The sequence below is a fragment of the Orcinus orca genome, chromosome 19 (assembly GCF_937001465.1).
Source record: "Orcinus orca chromosome 19, mOrcOrc1.1, whole genome shotgun sequence".
Classification (NCBI taxonomy): domain Eukaryota; kingdom Metazoa; phylum Chordata; class Mammalia; order Artiodactyla; family Delphinidae; genus Orcinus; species Orcinus orca.
In genome coordinates this window covers 40029672-40049128 of record NC_064577.1, presented here as the reverse complement: position 1 = coordinate 40049128, position 19457 = coordinate 40029672, and the positions used below count along the sequence as shown (strand labels likewise).

The window sequence follows — 19457 nt, the reverse complement described above, 5'->3', positions numbered from 1 at the left end:
GTTATTATTATTTTTTAAGGATTAACATCCAAATGAAGGGAATTTGCTGGCGGTCCAGTGGTTAGGACTCCATGCTTTCACTGCGGAGGATACGGGTTCAATCCCTGGTCGGGGAACTAAGATCCCGTAAGCGGAGTGGTGCGGCAAAAAAAAAAAAAAAGAAAAGAAATCCAAATGAAATCATTAAAATTTTCATGTGGAACTTACAGTGTGAGGCTTATTATCTCAGCCTATCATAATGCACTTTTCTCCTGAAAGTCTCGTAATTAATAAATAGTTCTAGGGCTTTCCTGGTGGTGCAGTCCCCGATGCAGGGGACACGGGTTCGTGCCCCAGTCCGGGAAGATCCCACATGCCGCGGAGTGGCTGGGCTCGTGAGCCATGGCTGCTGAGCCTGCGCGTCCGGAGCCTGTGCTTCGCAACGGGAGAGGCCAGAACAGTGAGAGGCCTGCGTACCGCATATAAAATAAATAAATAAATAGTTCTAATATTAGAAATTTCAAAACGAAGCCGGTTTGTAGAGCAAAATCTGTGGGAGAGGGGCAAGTGAGTCTTTCACCGACTCTGATGTTGTACCATCCAGCAGCTGCCTGGCCCTCATATATAGATCAGGTGTGTCCTTTCAGAAACTGTAGAAAGCATCCTATTTGTGCATGTGTCCATGTGTGCGTGCATGTACACATGCACATGGGCTCATGCTCTTGGACGTGGTTGCCTCTAGAATCTATATGGTGGAGTACATATCTAGCAGTTTCATGAAGAGAGTACAGTGATCTGGGACAAGGAGGTCTTCCTCCCTTAAATACACTCAAGGGCCTGATGAGCCATTTCTTGTTTTTACTTATGAAAATTAACTAGACTATACATGGCTAATCTTGGTAGTCTAAATTCTTTCTTTACCCTTACTGAATGGTGGTCGTCGGTTTTTATGACTGTTGGATAACCCAACTGGTTTTATTTATTTGTTTATTTATTTATTTTTTGCCGTACGCGGGCCTCCCACCACTGTGGCCTCTCCCGCAACGGAGCACAGGCTCCGAACACGCAGGCCCAGTGGCTGTGGCCCACAGGCCCAGCCGCTCCGCGGCACGCGGGATCCTCCCGGACCGGGGCACGAACCCGCGTCCCCTGCATCGGCAGGCAGACCCCCAACCACTGCGCCACCAGGGAAGCCCTGGTTTTATTTTTAACATACTTGAAACTGATTTCTTGCTCAAGTCTCCATTCTTCTTGTTGTAATCCCTTTTCTCATTTGCAGCTGAATTTGTGATCAGTCTTGCTGAGAAAAATACCACCTTTGATACTTTTAAGGCTTCACTGGTCAAAAATGGTGCAGAATTCACGGTATGTGTATGCAGAGAACCCTCTTTTGTTTCAATGTCACTGTTGGATTTAAATTTTGATAGTACATGCCAATCAAGTAAGCCATTAAGTGTGATGTTTTCATGCCACTAAGCAGTGGTAATGTAACCGAATTACCTGTGACACCTTTCTAGGAAAATGGGGCAGGATTTCCATTATTAAGTCCTTATGGGTGTTTACATTCTTGTTCTGTGAATCAGGAAGTGAAAAGCAAGAGTCTAGGTTTGAGGGGTAGTTCTAAACCATGGGAAATAAAGTGGTTGATGGGAACTAAATTACTTCCCCCCAAAGAGTCCTAAATATTAGCTTTCTCTGAGGCTATGTTACTAGGTTCGTGCCATGTTAGGTTGACACTGTATGCTTCATTTGTCCCAGTTAGCTAAATTCAGGTGCATAACCACCCTTTTCTAAAGGACACCCCTTTTCTTAGTGTTTTTAAGCACTGATCCAGGAGCTGACAATTTTTCTTGTTTCTTTTCAAAGGATTCTCTTATTAGTAACTTGCTGCGTCTCATACAAACCATGCGGCCTCCAGCGAAGCCTTCCACAAGCAAAGGTGAGTAGAGCTCCTAGCCAAGCTTCATCTCCAGAATAGTTTAGATTGTAAGCGTCCTGTAAATTGCATTTATTTCCCTTGCAGAAGCTGCTGAGCAAGTAAATGTTCTAGTAAAATTTTCAAGTGACTTAAGACAAAATTAAAATGATAAGACATAACCAATCAAATGAATGCTGAATCATACTCCCCACTGCCATGCCAGGATAGTTTGTTAAGGGTTTTGTAATTGGTGTTTTTTTTTTTTTTTTTGAAAATTGAATTACGTTTATAGTAATGTATGTGAGTAATATGTAGAAAAATGTTCTGTTTTTAGTTTGATGCAAATCTAATGTTGAAGTTCTTTTGTTAACCACTAAGAGTATTAAATATATCTTTTTTTTTTTTAACCCCTTCATGCGCTTTAATGAAACGAGATCCAGTTGTTAAACCCAAAACTGAAAAAGAAAAGCTGAAGGAACTCTTTCCAGTCCTTTGCCAACCAGACAACCCTTCAGTTCGGGTACTGTTATCATGAGAGCATGAGGATGAGGGTGTCTGCTGTAACTGCATTTTCCCCCCTCCTCACCCCTTTTCTTTGTCTCATTAGTTATTAATTTTAAGTTTGTCTACACTGTAACATATTTTTCAAAGTGAAAGTGGTCACTCCCTGAGCACATACTGTTGTATAGAATAGTGTTAAAGGGTTCAGAGAACCATATTTTAGGGAAATGAGATTGGGAATTATGGAAAGCAGTGATTGGGGATCTGGAACAAGTATGAAACAACTTAAGGTTCTGGAACAGATGCCTGATGTGCGAAATTAGATTTTGACATCTAATTTTAGATGTCATTTAATTTTTCTGACATTTAATTTTTCTAATTTTAGAAAAAAATTTGACATCTCTTTTCTGTTTATAATCATCATTTTCATGCTTTCACGGGAGGGGTGATATCTAATTGCCTTCCATAGGCTTGTATTAAGGACAAGGGGGATTTGCCAAGTGTAGAAATGATTTCCAGGAACCTTTGCTCATACCTTCTTCCTCTCTCTCAAATTGTGTTGGAAATCTCTGTCCTCTCTGCTTCTTTACATAAGTGGTCAGAAATGTAGGGGGTGTTAGATTTGTAGATGTACCTGAAGTACAGATTCTTGAGTGACTTTTCTTGTCCCTCTTCTCCTAACTTGGCTGCCTCTGCCCTTGTAGACCATGCTGGATGAGGATGATGTGAAAGTCGCTGTGGATGTCCTGAAAGAACTGGAGGCCTTGATGCCCAGCGCAGCAGGCCAGGAGAAGCACAGAGATGCTGAGCACCGGTTTGTCCCTAGTGTCCTGTCCTTTGGAAGTTTAGGATATGGTGATAGTTGAATTCTGGACCAGCCAAGCAAAATTTTGGGCAAGTTTACAGAATCTAGACTGGCCACGTACCATACTGTTGCATCTATTTTCATTGCTCCCTGTCGAGAATGTTTATGCAGCAAATGCTGAGGTGTTCAGAAGATAGAAATCCAGGTTGAAAGAGGATGAATATGTTTGTGGCCTCCTTTATTGGCCTGCAGGGATGTCATAGTTATTGAAACTCTGGTTCAGTTCAGCATTTAGTGGGTACCTGCCATGTACATGGCACTGTGCTGGGTGCTTGGGAAGGCAAAGATGGAATTGGGCTGGTTTCTTTTTCAGACAGGTATTTGTTGATTTGTTAGGGACAAGACAAAGAAGAAGAAGCGGAGCCGAGAGCGAGACCGCGAGCGAGACCGAGACCGCAATAGAGACCATAAGCGGAGACACCGGTCCCGCTCTCGATCACGTTCCCGGACCCGGGAGAGGAATAAGGGGAAGTCTAGATATCGGTCCAGGAGCAGAAGTCAGAGTCCCCCCAGAGACCGGAAAGACCGAGACAAGTATGGGGAGAGGAATCTGGACAGATGGCGGGATAAGCACGTGGACCGCCCTCCCCCAGAAGAGCCCGCCATCGGGGACGTTTACAACGGCAAAGTTACCAGCATCATGCAGTTTGGATGCTTTGTGCAGCTGGAGGGACTAAGGTAATGGCTGGTACTCTGCTTTCACACCACTGAAGGACAGAATTTCTTTTATCACGGGATTTTCACATTCTAAAAAATTACTGTATCAGATTGTTAGAAGTTGACTTTTTATTTGAAATGTCATAGAGCCATTTATTCCTTCCTCTGCCTTCGGGAGATCTGCCCTTTTGCTGGTTGAGACAGATGAGAATTTGTTGCCCCCTGGCCCCCAACTTTTTCTCTGGGAGGGTGATAATCCTATTTTATTGTTTGGCCACCTTCTTGGAACTTTCCTCTTGAGTTTAAGACCACTTCCCTTTGTTCATTTCCAACAAGCATGGAAATCGGTTGGGGAAAAAGTATTTTAGGCATGTTCCAGACGTGTGTGACTCTCCCTCAGGAAGCGGTGGGAAGGCCTGGTGCACATCTCTGAGCTCCGCCGGGAAGGCCGTGTGGCCAATGTGGCTGATGTGGTGAGCAAAGGCCAGAGGGTCAAGGTCAAAGTGCTGTCCTTCACTGGGACCAAGACCAGCTTGAGCATGAAGGTAGGTGAGATATCCAGCCGGTTTCCACAACTGATGGCCAGGGAAACATAAGAGGATGGCAGGTAGGCTATGTCACTTGTTTTTGTGCCTTAGGATGTGGATCAAGAGACTGGAGAAGATCTAAACCCAAATCGACGACGGAATCTTGTTGGGGAGACCAACGAAGAGACCTCTATGAGGAATCCGGATAGACCCACCCACCTCTCCCTCGTCAGTGCCCCTGAAGTAGAGGACGACTCGCTGGAGCGCAAGCGCCTTACCCGCATTTCTGACCCGGAGAAGTGGGAGATCAAGCAGGTTGGGGCCATTTGCTCTTACGGCCACGTAGTCATTCAGCAGGTAGCACGGTGTTTAGGAGTGCGGACCCTGGAGCATGATGGCTTGGGTGACTTTAGGCCACTTGCTAGCTTGTGATCCTGAGCCAGGTTACACTACCTTTTTGTGCCTCCACGCCCCCATCTGTAAAACAGGGCCAGTGGTGACATTGTGGGGATTAAATGAGTTAGTAGAAGTGAAGCTCTTAGGTTAGTGCCTTCCTGTGTTATGTGTTATATAAATGTTCATTCTTGTTTTCATCATTAGTCAGTAAACATAAAAACGCTGTTGGCCAGGCCACTGTGCAGATGCTAGGGCTATGAGGACCTATCATGGTTCCTACCCTTGAGGATCTCTCCTCCAGGGGAGGAGATAGATTGAAACAAATAACTGGGAAGGCTTACATATTACATAATAAGGGGTGTGCAGAATGCTGTGGAGTCAAGGGAGGGAGCAGATAACACCCTGGGGATGAGACCGTTGAGCTGTGCTTTTGGGGGCATGTTGTCGTGCCCCCCCCTAGGGATGGGATATATCGTGTTCAAGGCCCTGCAGTCCTGGATCAGCAGAGGAAAAAACCTTGGTTTCCTACATGAAATCTCTGTATTAACTCTCCTACCAAAGAAGAGTTTTGATCTAGCAGGTGACAAATGCTTCCTTTTATCCTTTGGCTAGATGATTGCTGCCAATGTCCTTTCCAAAGAAGAGTTTCCAGACTTTGATGAAGAGACTGGCATTCTCCCTAAAGTGGATGATGAAGAAGGTAACCAACCACTTAGATGGAGCAGGATGATGGGTTGGGAGGACAGTTGGCAAGTTGAGCCGTGGATAGGGTTTATTTGTAGTTTAACCCAGTGCTTAAACTCATTTGTTCCTTGGGTCTCACCACTCATCTCTCAAAGGAAAAGGGTCTCCTTACGATGGAAGCAAAAAACTTCATTTTTCTGATAAATGGGTATATATTGTTACACTTGTTGCTTATAATCAGTTTTTAGGATATAAAAGTCATAATTGTATTTTGCGGAGTGAATTTGATCTCACATTTTTAGTAATTGTTCTGTAAACCCTGGATCTGCCTAGATTACCTCTGAGTTGCCCTGGAATAATTTTTGACTTAGCCCATAGGCAGTTTTTTAAAATGGTGAACTAAATTCCTTAATAAAGTGTATATAGTTTATATAACAATAACAAATGAACATCTGCGTATATAGTTATATAGTTTATATAACAATAACAAATGATCATCTGTGTACCTACCACCCAGTTAAGTAGAACTTTACCTACCAATACCTTTGAAACCCATACATGCCACTCTCTGATTAGATCTTCCTCCTTCCTCCTTTGGGCAACCACCATTCTAAATTTTGTGTTAATTATTTCCTATTTTCCTTTAGCGTTTTACTATCTACTATATATCTATCCCTAAACATTGTATTGTTCAGTTTGTCTGTTTTTGAACTTCTTTTTTTTTTTTTTTTTGAGTCACCATCATTCTTTCCATATTTATCTATGTTGATTTTTTTTAAATTTATTTATTTATTTTTGGCTGTGTTGGGTCTTTGTTGCTGCGCACGGGCTTTCTCTAGTTGTGGCAAGTGGGGGCTACTCTTCGTTGCAGTGCGCAGGCTTCTCATTGCGGTGGCTTCTCTTGTTGTGGAGCATGGGCTCTAGGTGCATGGGCTTCAGTAGTTGTGGCATGCGGGCTCAGTAGTTGTGACTCACGGGTTCTAGAGCATAGGCTCAGTAGTTGTGGCACACAGGCTTAGTTGCTCCGTGGCATGTGGGATCTTCCTGGACCAGGGCTTGAACCTGTGTCCCCTGCATTGGCTGGCGGATTCTTAACCACTGTGCCACCAGGGAAGTCCCTCTATGTTGATTTTTATAGTTATTTTTCACTCGTTTTCATTGCTGTAGAGTTTTTCTGTATATAAATTTACCATTATTTACTCATTTTTGATGGGCATATAGGCTGTCTTCTCAGTTTTTTTGTTTACCTTTATGAATAGTTCTGTTATGAAGTTCCTGTGTTTGTCTCTTAATTCACATATGCAAGACCGTCTATTTTTCCTGAACATGTAGGAGGAGAATTTCTGGGTGGTAGGAAATGTGTGTATTCAACTTTACCAGGGAGTCCACATTGTTTTCTAAAGTTTTTGTACCAATTTACACTTCTACCATAAGTGTAAGTGAGTTTCTCCACATCCTTGTCAGCATTTGGTATTGTCCATTTGTCCAACTAAAATTTTTTTCCCTAATCTATTGTGGGTTAGGAGTTATTCCATATGAAGTTGGATGGCAAATGCCTTAGTGCCATTTAGAGTGTCAGACAGCGTTTTTCCACAGGCTTAACTTCTTTTGAAGAAAGCTCTGATCAGTTCTTGGGCTGGGGCACAGATGCCCTAGAAATGGCTGGTGGAGGGGGAAACAGACACCTGCATTACAGTTTTGACCTTGGGAGCTATCTTTGATAAAGATTGCTGATGCTTGTGGAAATGTATTGTTTTGGTGAAAACGATCAGTCATTTCTCTCTTTTTTTTTGGCTGATTCTTCTTTTGGGGGACTTTTAGATGAGGACCTTGAGATTGAACTGGTTGAGGAAGAGCCTCCATTCCTGAGAGGGCACACCAAGCAAAGCATGGACATGAGCCCCATCAAAATTGTCAAGGTGAGAAACACTGAGACTCTAACCTGGACGTGTCAAGTGAACTTCTTTTCCTAAAGTGGCAATTCAGTTTTTCAGAGCAGGTTACTAGATCTGAGTAAGCAGAATTCAGGCCTCGGGAGGTAGTAGTGACTGTTGGTCGGGGTCCAGAATATTTTTGTTTTAGAGGAAGATTGACTTGGCTTTGTTGTTTTTGCCTTTTAAATTCTTATACTCTCATTTTAGTGTGTTTTGGGAGGAAGCAGAGGTAAATATGAGTGCTGGATCTACCATCACTGCCTTTGCCCAGGCTTTAGGGCTTGAGTCATTACCTTGCAGATTCAAGGGCAATTTTGAAGGGTTCACTTGAGCAATTGGGCCCCCCAGTAGAAAGCTTGTGACATGCAGTGTGAGGAGAAGAATTCACTGAATAATTATGATAAAATTTTAGGTTTGGAAAAGGGTATCTTAAAGATCTCCCAGCCCAGCTGATGCTTGTAATCTGCCCATGTATCCTTCTTCAGTGTTCCTCCCACGTGGTCTTCTCATGTCTGCTTGACAATGTTGGTGAATTCACCAGCCCTTGAGGAGACCCATTCCATCCCCAGATGGATCTGATCAATAGTTCTTCTTTAGGTAGACCTGAATATGTTTTATTGAGGCATCTCACTGGTCTCAATTTTAGTTCTCAGGACCATACAGAAGAATTCTTATCCATTTCTTACATGTCCATTCTCTTGGGGTTCCCATCTTCAAGCCCCAAATCCCTAATTTCTTCAGTGATTTATCATTGTCCTTGTTCATTTTCTCTGAATATAGTACAGTTTATCCATTTCTTTCATGCAGTCTGGTGTGTTAATATGAACTTTCTTCTGGGTGGGCCTCTTTTTAGATTTGAGTGGCTTAACATCTGAATTTTATTTCCTGGATATTTAATGCATGCTGAGATCCCATTCTGATGTTGCTTTGTCCTCTGTTGCACTAGAACCCGGATGGTTCCCTCTCCCAAGCAGCAATGATGCAGAGTGCCCTCGCCAAAGAAAGGCGGGAACTCAAGCAGGCCCAGCGGGAAGCGGAGATGGATTCTATTCCCATGGGACTCAACAAACATTGGGTTGATCCTCTGCCTGATGGTAGGACTCTGGGAGGGGACTATGGACTTTTCAAAAAAAAAAAAATCTGAACTTTCACATACACAGGGAGAAGGCACTGCCAGTACATAACTAAAGATTTAGCCTTGGCTTTGGTGATTTAGTTTTTCCCTTCAGTTAGAGCACGTTTTTGGTTTGTTTTTTAAATGTTTTCGTAACCGTGGTCAAATCATTAGACTGGCTGTTTTCTTCTGAGTAACTTAAAAACTTTTATTCCAAAGATAATACAGCTTTGAAACTTCTCTTTTCATATAAATCTTTGTGTAGTAAATATTAACTGACTGCTGGATACAGTCATAACAAATACTTACTGTTTGTGTTAGGTACCTGGGTATACAACTGTGAAGGAAGCAGACAGGATCCCTGCTCTCTGAGGCTCACATTTTAGTGGGGAAAATGGATATTAACCAAATACTACCAAATTACTGACCAAATCACGATGAGTGCTACATAGATAAGAAGTACAGGTAGTATAGTTGGCTGTGGTGGGTCATTTCCCTGGGAAGGTGGAGACCCGAAGGATAAATAGGACTTAGTCTGTCAAAGGGGCTGGCGTGGGGATTGGGGAATATGTTCCAGGCTGAGGAATAGCCTGTGCTGAGGCTGTGATGTGGGAAAGAACTGTGTAGCTGGAATAGAGAGAATGATGGGCAGAGAGGTAGGGGGTGAGTTGTGGCTGCCAGGAATTTGGAGATGGCATTAGGAATTAGGGCTCAATCCTAAAGTTCACGGGGAAATGGTGCAAAGTTCTACGCAGGGAAGTGGCAAGATCAGAGTTGCATTTCCAAAGGATTATTGAGGGTGCCCTACAAAATGGATTGGATGGGGCAAGAGCAGACACATGTGGTGAATTAGGAGGCTTTTATAATAGTTCAGAGGAGAGAGATGGTGGCTTCAAGACAGAGATAGCAGAGAGGAGGGATGTACTGGAGAAATGTGATTTGTTGAGTGTGGGGGGAGAGGGCAGCGAGGTAGCATGAGGATGATACTAAGTCGCCTGTTTTCCTTTGCAGCGGAAGGCAGGCAGATTGCTGCCAACATGAGGGGTATTGGGATGATGCCCAATGACATTCCCGAGTGGAAGAAGCATGCCTTTGGGGGCAACAAAGCTTCTTATGGAAAAAAGACCCAGATGTCAATCATTGAACAGAGAGAGAGCCTGCCCATCTACAAACTGAAGGAGCAGCTGGTCCAGGTGAGAAGCCCTTTATGATGTGTTGGTGGGGAAGTGAGGGTGTTTTCTAAAAAGAGGATGACATGTTTTAATTGAAATTAGCACATTTGAAGTGGCTTTTCCGAAGGTGATAGGAAAAAAGCATTTCCAAGTACTTAAAAAATATGTATATGTTAGTCTACACATTTTTTTTTTTCCTATGAGGAAATAAATCTGTTTGAACTAGGGATCCCTAGAGCAAGTGGACAGAGTATTGTGTTGCACAGACAAATAGCTCTGGACAATAAGCATAATCGGGATGCTTGACTTGACATTGAGGCAAATCTTTGCTTCAGATACTTATTTCCATTTTCTGGAGATCTGATTTAAGACCACTAAACCTTCCTGAGGCAACTGAGTTCACTAGTTTCCAGGGAATCCTTTCAATGACATCTTATACATATACAATGAAGTACAAATATATACGAAAACACAGATATTATATGTTTTATATGAGCTTATGTGTTTCTAAATGACAGCGTATTATATGTACTGCTCTGTGTTTAGCTTTTTCTCCTTAGTGATATAGCTCAGCATTGTTCCCTTTTTTTTTAAGGTGCTTTGTTATGTGGATGTGCTCTGGCTTATTTAACTAGTCCTGTGTTAATAGACATGTATAGGTTGATGGATGTCCTTTGCTGTTATAAACAGTGTAGAAATCAGGTGACTTTAGGGGGTAAAGTGACTTTATAGATTTGGGAATGGCAGTAGAAAGGAACATTGTATTTAACTTTTTTATTTACTACTGAATTCTTTAACCATGTTTGTGTAACACTTAAAAAATACATGTACGTATATAAAATATTAGGTCTATCTGGATAGTTATGCTTTTAGCATCATCTTTGTGTTTTTATGAACTTAAGGAAACCAATAAATTTAAAAAAATTTGAGTCAGTTAAAAAGAGAATTCTCATAAAGTTTAAAGTTTTTAATTTGTCATACATGCGATTAAAATAAGAAAGAGCATTGCTCATAGAAAATCACTGTTAGCATTTGTTTCTATGCGTCATTAAAAATAATTTAAGCTCCGATTGTCATCTTCCGTGTGTATACTACTGTTTCCCCTTCTTCTCCTTTAGTGTTAGAGCATAATCAGTTGCTTTACTCCAAAATGTGCGGCAGATTTTAATGACCGTGTTTATGTTTGGCTGTCTTCAGGCTGTCCATGACAATCAGATTCTGATTGTCATCGGAGAGACAGGGTCTGGGAAGACAACGCAGATCACCCAGTACCTGGCAGAGGCGGGCTACACTTCCAGGGGCAAGATTGGGTGTACGCAGCCCAGAAGAGTTGCGGCCATGTCAGTGGCCAAAAGAGTGTCAGAGGAGTTTGGTTGTTGCTTAGGCCAAGAGGTAAGTGGTTGGCGAAGCTATGCTGAAAATGCCTGAAGAAAGTGTAAAGGCCCAGATCTCTGTCTCTAAGATGGGAGCAATTCTACCTTTTTCAGGTTTCTCCTGAGAGAGAGGGTTCTCATGGTCATCACTGATCTGTTCAGGATCAAGTCCAAGGCAGATTTTACTTTGAGGGAATCATTGTACATCTTGGTCAAATTCTGTCTGTTAAGATTATGGGTAATAACCTGGGCTAAAATCTTGCCTGGAGATTGCAAAAAGGAGAGGTTTGTGTCTTAAGGTTTTCAGCTTCTGTTCTGCTTTAGGTGGGCTACACCATTCGATTTGAGGACTGCACCAGCCCCGAAACAGTTATCAAGTACATGACGGACGGGATGTTGCTCCGAGAGTGCCTGATTGACCCCGACCTCACTCAGTATGCAATCATCATGTTGGACGAGGCGCATGAGAGAACAATTCACACTGATGTGCTCTTTGGATTGTTGAAAAAGGTAACTAGGTGCTCTTTGGTAACCTTTATTCTACCTGTTGGGAACTGAATTCTGGGAATTGGATTTGAGTACCTGTGCCTCTTTGGGCAATCCTTTTTCGTCAGCTACATTGCATTTCCCTTTAGACGGTTCAGAAACGGCAGGACATGAAGCTGATTGTCACCTCAGCCACCTTGGATGCGGTGAAGTTTTCTCAGTACTTCTATGAGGCTCCCATCTTCACCATCCCAGGTCGAACATACCCAGTAGAAATATTGTATACAAAGGAACCTGAAACCGATTATCTGGATGCCAGCTTGATCACTGTCATGCAGATCCACTTAACAGAGCCACCAGGTAGGGGGAAAGAGCATTTTTTCCTCTTAGACCAAGTCCTAATGTAGGTATTTTTGCTCATCTTTTAAAAAATGCCTTTTAGGGACTTCCCTGGCAGTCCAGTGGTTAGGACTCCACGCTTCCACTGCCGGGGGCCCGGGTTCAATCCTTAGTCGGGGAACTCAGATCCTGGAAGCCTCGTGATACGGCCAAAACAAACAAAAAAACCAAAAAAACCATCCTGTAGTTTAGACGTTTAAAAAAATGCCTTTTAAGTATTGGTCTGTCTGTAAGTCTCAGGCTTACATGTTTGAAATGGTGGTGATGAAAATATAAATAATGGCGTGTAGGGTTTAAATGCATCTATTTAAATATAGACACAAATTTTAAAAAATTAAAAAAACCAAAAACAAACAAATGAATAAACATGGATAGATGAAAACCTCTTGATTTGTTAGAGGTCAGAATATGAGTGTGTTTTCCATCGTTTGGAGTTTGGTGAATGTCACTGTGGCCTTTGTATAGGGCACACACACAGAAAGTCAACGCTTCTGTTCTCCTCTTAGGTGATATCCTGGTCTTCCTGACTGGTCAGGAAGAGATCGATACTGCTTGTGAGATCCTGTATGAAAGAATGAAATCCCTGGGACCCGATGTTCCAGAGTTGATTATCCTTCCAGTGTACTCTGCTCTTCCCAGTGAGATGCAGACCCGAATCTTCGACCCAGCTCCACCTGGCAGCAGAAAGGTAACACAGGCTCTTGTGCTCTGAAACCATGTGCTGTATGCAGCTGGCCCTAACGGGCATTGCTTAAGGTGTATGTGAGTCTTGTTTATTATGTTTTAGAAAGTGGTCCAACCAGTTTGTTAAGGAATGAGGGTCTTGTATGTGATCTTGCTCTTCTTCCTCTCTTTTCCTTCATTCGACAGATATTTTTTTGAGCATCTACCAGGCTTTGGGGTAGACACCAGGGCTGCAGTCTGAGGACAGGCTTCTATCTGCTGTGGGACATCCACCGGTAGACAGGCCTTTAACATACAGTGTGAACGTGCTGCTGGTGTGCTGGATGCCCAGTGGGGGAGCACCCAACCCAGTGTTCTTACAGGAAGTGAGGGTCTAAGCTAGTCCTGAAGAACACGTGGATGTTCATCTAGACGAGAAGGGCAGGAGAACATGCATTCTGAGTAGACAGAACAGGCTGTGATAGCCGAGGGGTGAGAGAGTGTGGCCATTTCAGGGAGCTGTGTAGTTCCAGCAGCTGGAATTGACTGTGAGTGTGTGTATTGAGGCAGTGGGAAGGGGACAGATGGATTTTAAAATAATAGGTTTACTGAGATATAATTTACATACCATACAATTGTCCCTTTAAAGCATACAATTCAGTACACTTTAGTATGGTCACAGAATTTTTTTAGTATATTCACAGGATTGTGCAGCCATTAATTACCATTATTAATCATTAATCAATCACCATTTATCACTACTGTTAATTTTTAGAACAATTTCATCACCCCTCAAAGAAACCCTGCACGCTTTAGCAATCATCCCCCATCCACCCTCTGCTCAGCCCCTGGGAACCACTCATCCACTTTCTGTCTCTGCATTCTCCTATTCTGGACATTTCATCATTTCATATAAATGGAATGACATAATATGTGGTCCTTGCGGACTAGCTTCTTTTACTTGTAGCATGTATAAACACTTCATTTCTTTTTATTGCTGAGTAATATTCTGTTGTAGAACAGAGTGTACCACATTTTGTTTATTCATTCATCAGTTGATGGACATTTGGATTGTTTCCACATTTTAGCTATTATGAATAATGCTGGTATGAACATTTGTTTACAAGTTTTAGTGTGGACATGTGTTTTCATTTCTCTTGAGTATATACCTAGGAATGGAAGACAGATGGATTTTCTTTTTTAATTGAAATGTAGTTCATGTACAACATTATGTTAGTTTCAGGGGCACTACAAAGTGATTTGACATTTGCATATATTATGAAATGACCACCACAATGAATCTAGTAACCATCTGGAAGATAGAAGGATTTGAATAACATTAAAGAGTTAGAACGGTCAAGACATAGTGGATGCCTGGAGGTTTAGGGAAGGGCAGAGGGGAGAAGTCAGGAATGACTACCAGTTTCTGGCTTGGGCAGCTGGATGGAAGATGGTGCTGAGGAGGGAAACGAGGAGGAGCAGGTTTGGTGGGAAGACAGTGATTCCTCCTCTGTTCTGTTCCTGGTGATGACACTTCTCTCCGGGAGGGCTTCTGCAGCTCTCTGGCAGGTAGAAGCGTTTCAGGGCGGTAAGATGCTGGCATGGGGTGAGATGTTTTGGTGCCTCCTAACAATGATTTTTCTGAGCATTTGTGTTTTATTATCTGAACCTCTGGGTGGAAGAACAGTGGCAGTGCCAAGCTGAGACCAATAATCTTCTAGATCACATACACTGCTGCATACACACAAACTGTGAAATTCCTCTGCCGCCTTATAGTTCATTTCATGATCAGAAAAAAAATCTCCCTCTTGTTCCACATACACAAACAGCCCATTTTGTAGTCCAGATGTCCCCGTGGGGGAAGAAAAATCTCATTTTGCACTGGCACATGTGATGCCAGGAAATCTCTGCCTTCCCAGCGTGCTAGAAAATTAAAATTGTAGTAATCAACATTGGATCTAGAAAATGAGATATGTAACCATTTGCACCAAATGAAATTGGCTTTGATTGGCCACTGCTTTTTCCTACTCCACTTCTCTCAGGTGCCGCTCCCTCCCCAACCTAACCCTTAAGAGGAAGGCACCTCCCCTTCTGCCCATTTGAGGCCAAACTGAGGTTAAGTGCTCTCTAATCATCTAGAGAGAGGGAGAGCCACACAATCCCTTTGGGAAGGTTTTTGAGTTCAGAAGTCTCCTCTCACACCTCTGGGCTGAGCCTGGGCGGCTCAATCCAGCTGTGTCCTTCTTGCCTGCAGGTCGTGATTGCCACCAACATTGCGGAGACATCACTGACTATTGACGGCATTTACTATGTGGTGGACCCTGGATTCGTGAAGCAGAAAGTTTACAATTCTAAGACCGGGATCGACCAGCTCGTGGTAACTCCTATTTCTCAGGTATGGCAGCTTTTCTGAAAATCCTGGTTAGGGCTTTTCTGAAATTTTTTATGGTTTTGTATTTTGAATTTTATTGTTTTAAGATGCTGGCTGCTTTCTTGAGATAAGGGAGATTTTGTGTTGTTTGTTTTTAATCTCCAGAACTGTGTGTCAACATTAAAAAGCCCCATAAAACTGGAACTTAAAAAAAAAAAGAAATTGAATCCTAGCACCCTAGATGATCTAATATAAGTGGTAAGAACATATATTTTAAAGTATTGCACTTAGCCACAGATATCTGAGATAGTAATAATTCATGAGATGATAATATGTTTCTTTGGTAATTATGGAATAATTTCTTACCTAAATTATATTTAAAAATGAATAGCCTGATCATCCCTTTTGAAGGCAGTTTGGCCACAATGTATCCGAAATGTAAAAGTTCATTTCTTTAACCTAACAGTTCTGCTTCTAGAAGTATATCTGAAAGTTAGAAATGATTGAACACATATCCAAAGGTAATGGAAAAGGATGTTCACTGAAGCATTGTTTATATTGGAGGGAACCTGGAAAAATTCTAAATGAGCTCCAAAAGGGAAGTAGTTTAATAAAATATGTTAAATTCATTCCATAGAATGTTATGTGACATTAACATGGTGGTGTGTATCTATATTTAATGGCATAAGCATAACTCTGATATAGCGTTTGAAAAAAGTGAGCTACAAAATAGCATGAGTAGTATAATCCAATTTTTGTTTAAAAATGTGTGTGCTTGTGCACAGTGTATGTAAACGTGCCTGCGACTGAAAGCATGTTGGCGAAATGTTAGCCAGGGTTATTTCTTGGTGGTGCTGCTGGTTACTGTGCTGATGGGTAAAGCACATTTTCTTCCCTGTGCTCTTATATATTGTCCTTTTTTAAAAAAATTTTTTTTATAGGGTTATAGTTGTTTTACAATGTTGTGTTAGTTTCTGCTGTACAGCAAAGTGAAGAAGAGTTCCCTGTGCTATACAGCAGGTTCTTATTAGTTATCTATTTTATATATATTGTTTTAATATTCTGTAAGAGGTATGTGTTACTTTCATAATTTATAATACCATAAGGCTGTTTTCATTTTGAAACTTCAGTAATAATAGCTAAGACTTGCAGGGTACTTCCTAAGTGCCAGGCACTGTCCCAGCTACTTTCACATACATGAACTCATTGTATTCTCAGTTGATCCTTTGTTGTAGATGTTATTATTATCCTCATTTCACAAATGAGACTGACAACCAGAGGGGTTATGTGACTTGCCTGTTACACAGCTGGTGGAGCCAGGATTTAAACCAGGGCAGTCTGGCCCCAGCATGTGTACTCTGTACAGTTCTCCTGGGGGTGATACGTGCAACTCGTAGTGATGGAGAAATTATTTATTATTATCTGCTCTCCCTGATTTGGAGAGACACCTGTGGAATGCTGTGGAATCTGCCACGGTGTGTGATTGCTGCCTGCCTTTGAGTGGGTAGTGACCTTTCATATTCCATCCTTTGGTTTGGAGCTGGCATAGGAATTTCTAAATCCTGATACTATTTATAAGACAGATGGTTTTGTCAGAAAACAGCCCTCTTCAGATTGCTAGTCACTGTTTCCTAGCAACCTAGGGCTAACCTACATTTTTTTTTTTAATTTCAAAAATTAGCGCCCTTCTCCCAGGGCAAGATTACATTACATTATTTTGGAAGTTACCCATAGTCCTACTACCACCAATCACTGTCATCATTTTGATGTTTTTCTTGCCCATCTTTTTTCATGTTTGTTTCAGGTTGCAATTCTAGTAGTGTAGTAAGTATGCGGTTTTTAATTAAGTATTTAATTTTCCTGATTATTAAGGTGATATATGTTCATTGTTGGATATTTGATAAAGAAAATAGAACTCATCTACAAGCCTACCATTAGAATTAGCCACAGTTAACATTTTAAGGTATTTTTTCCCTAGTTTTTTACTTCTGGTAGTTTGTATATTTGCATTAAGATTAAAAAATAAATAAAATTAGTATTACGTTGTTAGGCAACTTGCTTTTTCACCTCTGTGAGTGAACATTTCCTCCTGTCATTGAGCATCTAAAACCGAATTTTTAAAACAGCTGCAGACTCATTCACTGGTACGATTAACATTATATTTATTCAGTTCACTTACATTTGGTCATCACTGTGGAGGGTGGGTTTTGTCATTTTGTTCTATGCTTTCTCATTTATGATGTGCCACACTATTTTGTGTTTTTTAAAATATTTTTTATTTTATTTTATTTTTTGCCTGTGTTGGGTCTTCATTGCTGCCCGAGGGCTTTCTCTAGTTGCAGCGAGCGGGGGCTACTCTTCGTTGTGGTGCGTGTGCTTCTCATTGCGGTGGCTTCTCTTGTTGCAGAGCACAGGCTCTAGGCGCATGGGCTCAGTAGTTGTGGCGCTCGGGCTTAGTTGCTCCACGGCATGTGGGATCTTCCCAGACCAGGGATCGAACCCGTGTCCCCTGCATTGGCAGGTGGATTCTTAACCACTGCGCCACCAAGGAAGCCCCTGCCACACTATTTTGAAGGTATATTTCTGTGATCTTTACCATATTTCTTCTATTCACTTGCTTGTATTTGGCCTCACTTGAACAAACTTTCCTGAAATGCTGAGTGTTGGAGAGGGGATGATAAGAGCGTTGGTAGGTAGTCTTGGAAATGACCCTAAAGGAAGTGAAATAAACCCCATTTTAGGTTTTGCCTGTTGCTGAGTGCCCCTCTTTTAACAGATTTCCTGGGTAAAGCTGTTAAGCAATGTTTAACAGATATGTTACTTTTATATGCCCACTCCTCTAGGCTCAGGCAAAGCAACGCGCTGGCAGAGCTGGGAGAACAGGCCCAGGAAAGTGTTACAGGCTGTACACAGAACGTGCCTACCGAGATGAAATGCTGACCACTAACGTGCCGGAAATCCAGAGAACCAACTTAGCAAGCACAGTGCTCTCACTCAAGGTAGAAATCACTGTCTTGTTAGAAGGCTTTGGTAGAACAGTCCAATCCTATGGCCTTAGTAAATGAATCTCAGTTTTATGAACCTTGTTAAATACTTCAGTAACCTCATGGAACCAGTCCCTTTGAGTGGAATGCAAACGGCTGTGATAACAGCCTCTCTGCTGCGGGGCTGGGGCTAAATTGGCATGTGTGCTGTGACATTTTTTTCTTGCCATCGTAACCAGCAGGGTATTTGGTTATAAAAGGTTTTAGCTGGGAGCATTTTCAAACAGGATATTAGGAAAAATCGAATCAGTGCCAAACTGTGGACAAACTCACTTCCCTCAACCCTTTAACTTTCAGATCCAATTCTGTTCTTTTAGAACAGAAGCAAAACCCCCAATCCGAAAAGGGGAACTGTTAGTACAGATTTCAGCCTGGCCCCCTGGGGACTCGGTTTTCATTCTGAATCATTGCTCTTCCTCTCTCAGTCCCCTGTGAGGACCTTCCTTGTCTTTTGGCAGGAGGAGCTGCATGAGTAATTTCCTAGATGATGCGACCCCCGCCCCCCACCCCCCGACACTGATGCTGCGCTGGAGCCCTAGCACTTCGCTGATGCAGAGTGCTCTGTTGTCATTTATTATTCATTCCCTGTAAGAGAGGCTAAAACAGAGCTTCAGAAAAAAAAACCTGCTCCAGTCTCTGGAGTGAGAACAGAGAGGCATCTGTGGCTCAAACTTCTCCTCTGAGCTGTGTGTCCTTGGCAAATTTATCTGCTCGGCCTTCTGCCCTCTATTCTCTCAAAAGTGGGGGCTGTTAATAGTCTCTCCTGTGAACATAAAGGAGATAATGCAGGTAAGGGCACTGGGCACAGTGCTTACTGATTGCTAACATAATTCCTTGTAGTTCTTATACAGTAAGAATTTATTGAACACCCGCTGTGTTTATGGTCACCATCACTTTATGGGAAAGAAGCAGAAAGCTTAGGTCCTGCCACATCTCCCTTTATACACACTGGGATAGGGCATCATTCACTCGTTTCTCTTAGTCATCAAATTTGGTAACAAATGTATCGAACACACGCTCTGTGCCAGGCAGATTGCAGGTGGTTTTGTGTCCACGTGTCTCACCATTGTGAACTCTGAGAGCAGGGACCATGTCTTAGTCACCTTTATATCCCTGCCACCTAACATGGTACAAGGCACTTCCTAGGTGCACAGGAGAAATTATGTATGCAAGAGACAGGGCAAGCTGGTTGTTGTCTTTCTAAATTATGATAAAATACACAATACATTATCACTGTAATCTTTTTAAAATCTCCAGTTCAGTGGCATTAAGTACATTCACAGTGTTGTGCAGCCACACAGCCATCACCACTGTCCATTTCCAGAACTTTTTGATCATCCCAAATCGAAACTCTGTACCCATTTAACTAAACTA

General features: G+C 42.2%; 1 protein-coding gene and 1 long non-coding RNA gene across 2 annotated transcripts in view; one reads left to right on the top strand and one right to left on the bottom strand.

Annotated features, from left to right (window-relative positions):
- The window catches only part of LOC125962024 (uncharacterized), a 216687-nt gene that overhangs the window by 51500 nt on the left and 145730 nt on the right, over window positions 1–19457 (bottom strand). The window lies entirely within an intron of this gene.
- DHX8 (DEAH-box helicase 8) overlaps window positions 1–19457 on the top strand; it is a 29302-nt gene that overhangs the window by 3393 nt on the left and 6452 nt on the right. Inside the window, exons 2-18 of the mRNA XM_012539160.3 lie at window positions 1259–1344; window positions 1846–1918; window positions 2332–2417; window positions 3103–3212; window positions 3600–3941; window positions 4321–4465; window positions 4559–4762; window positions 5456–5543; window positions 7349–7446; window positions 8408–8555; window positions 9587–9768; window positions 10945–11139; window positions 11445–11630; window positions 11756–11966; window positions 12512–12693; window positions 14923–15063; window positions 17883–18038. Coding sequence (XP_012394614.1) covers window positions 1259–1344; window positions 1846–1918; window positions 2332–2417; window positions 3103–3212; window positions 3600–3941; window positions 4321–4465; window positions 4559–4762; window positions 5456–5543; window positions 7349–7446; window positions 8408–8555; window positions 9587–9768; window positions 10945–11139; window positions 11445–11630; window positions 11756–11966; window positions 12512–12693; window positions 14923–15063; window positions 17883–18038 — 2633 coding nt within the window. The remainder of the gene's footprint in view (window positions 1–1258; window positions 1345–1845; window positions 1919–2331; window positions 2418–3102; window positions 3213–3599; window positions 3942–4320; window positions 4466–4558; window positions 4763–5455; window positions 5544–7348; window positions 7447–8407; window positions 8556–9586; window positions 9769–10944; window positions 11140–11444; window positions 11631–11755; window positions 11967–12511; window positions 12694–14922; window positions 15064–17882; window positions 18039–19457) is intronic.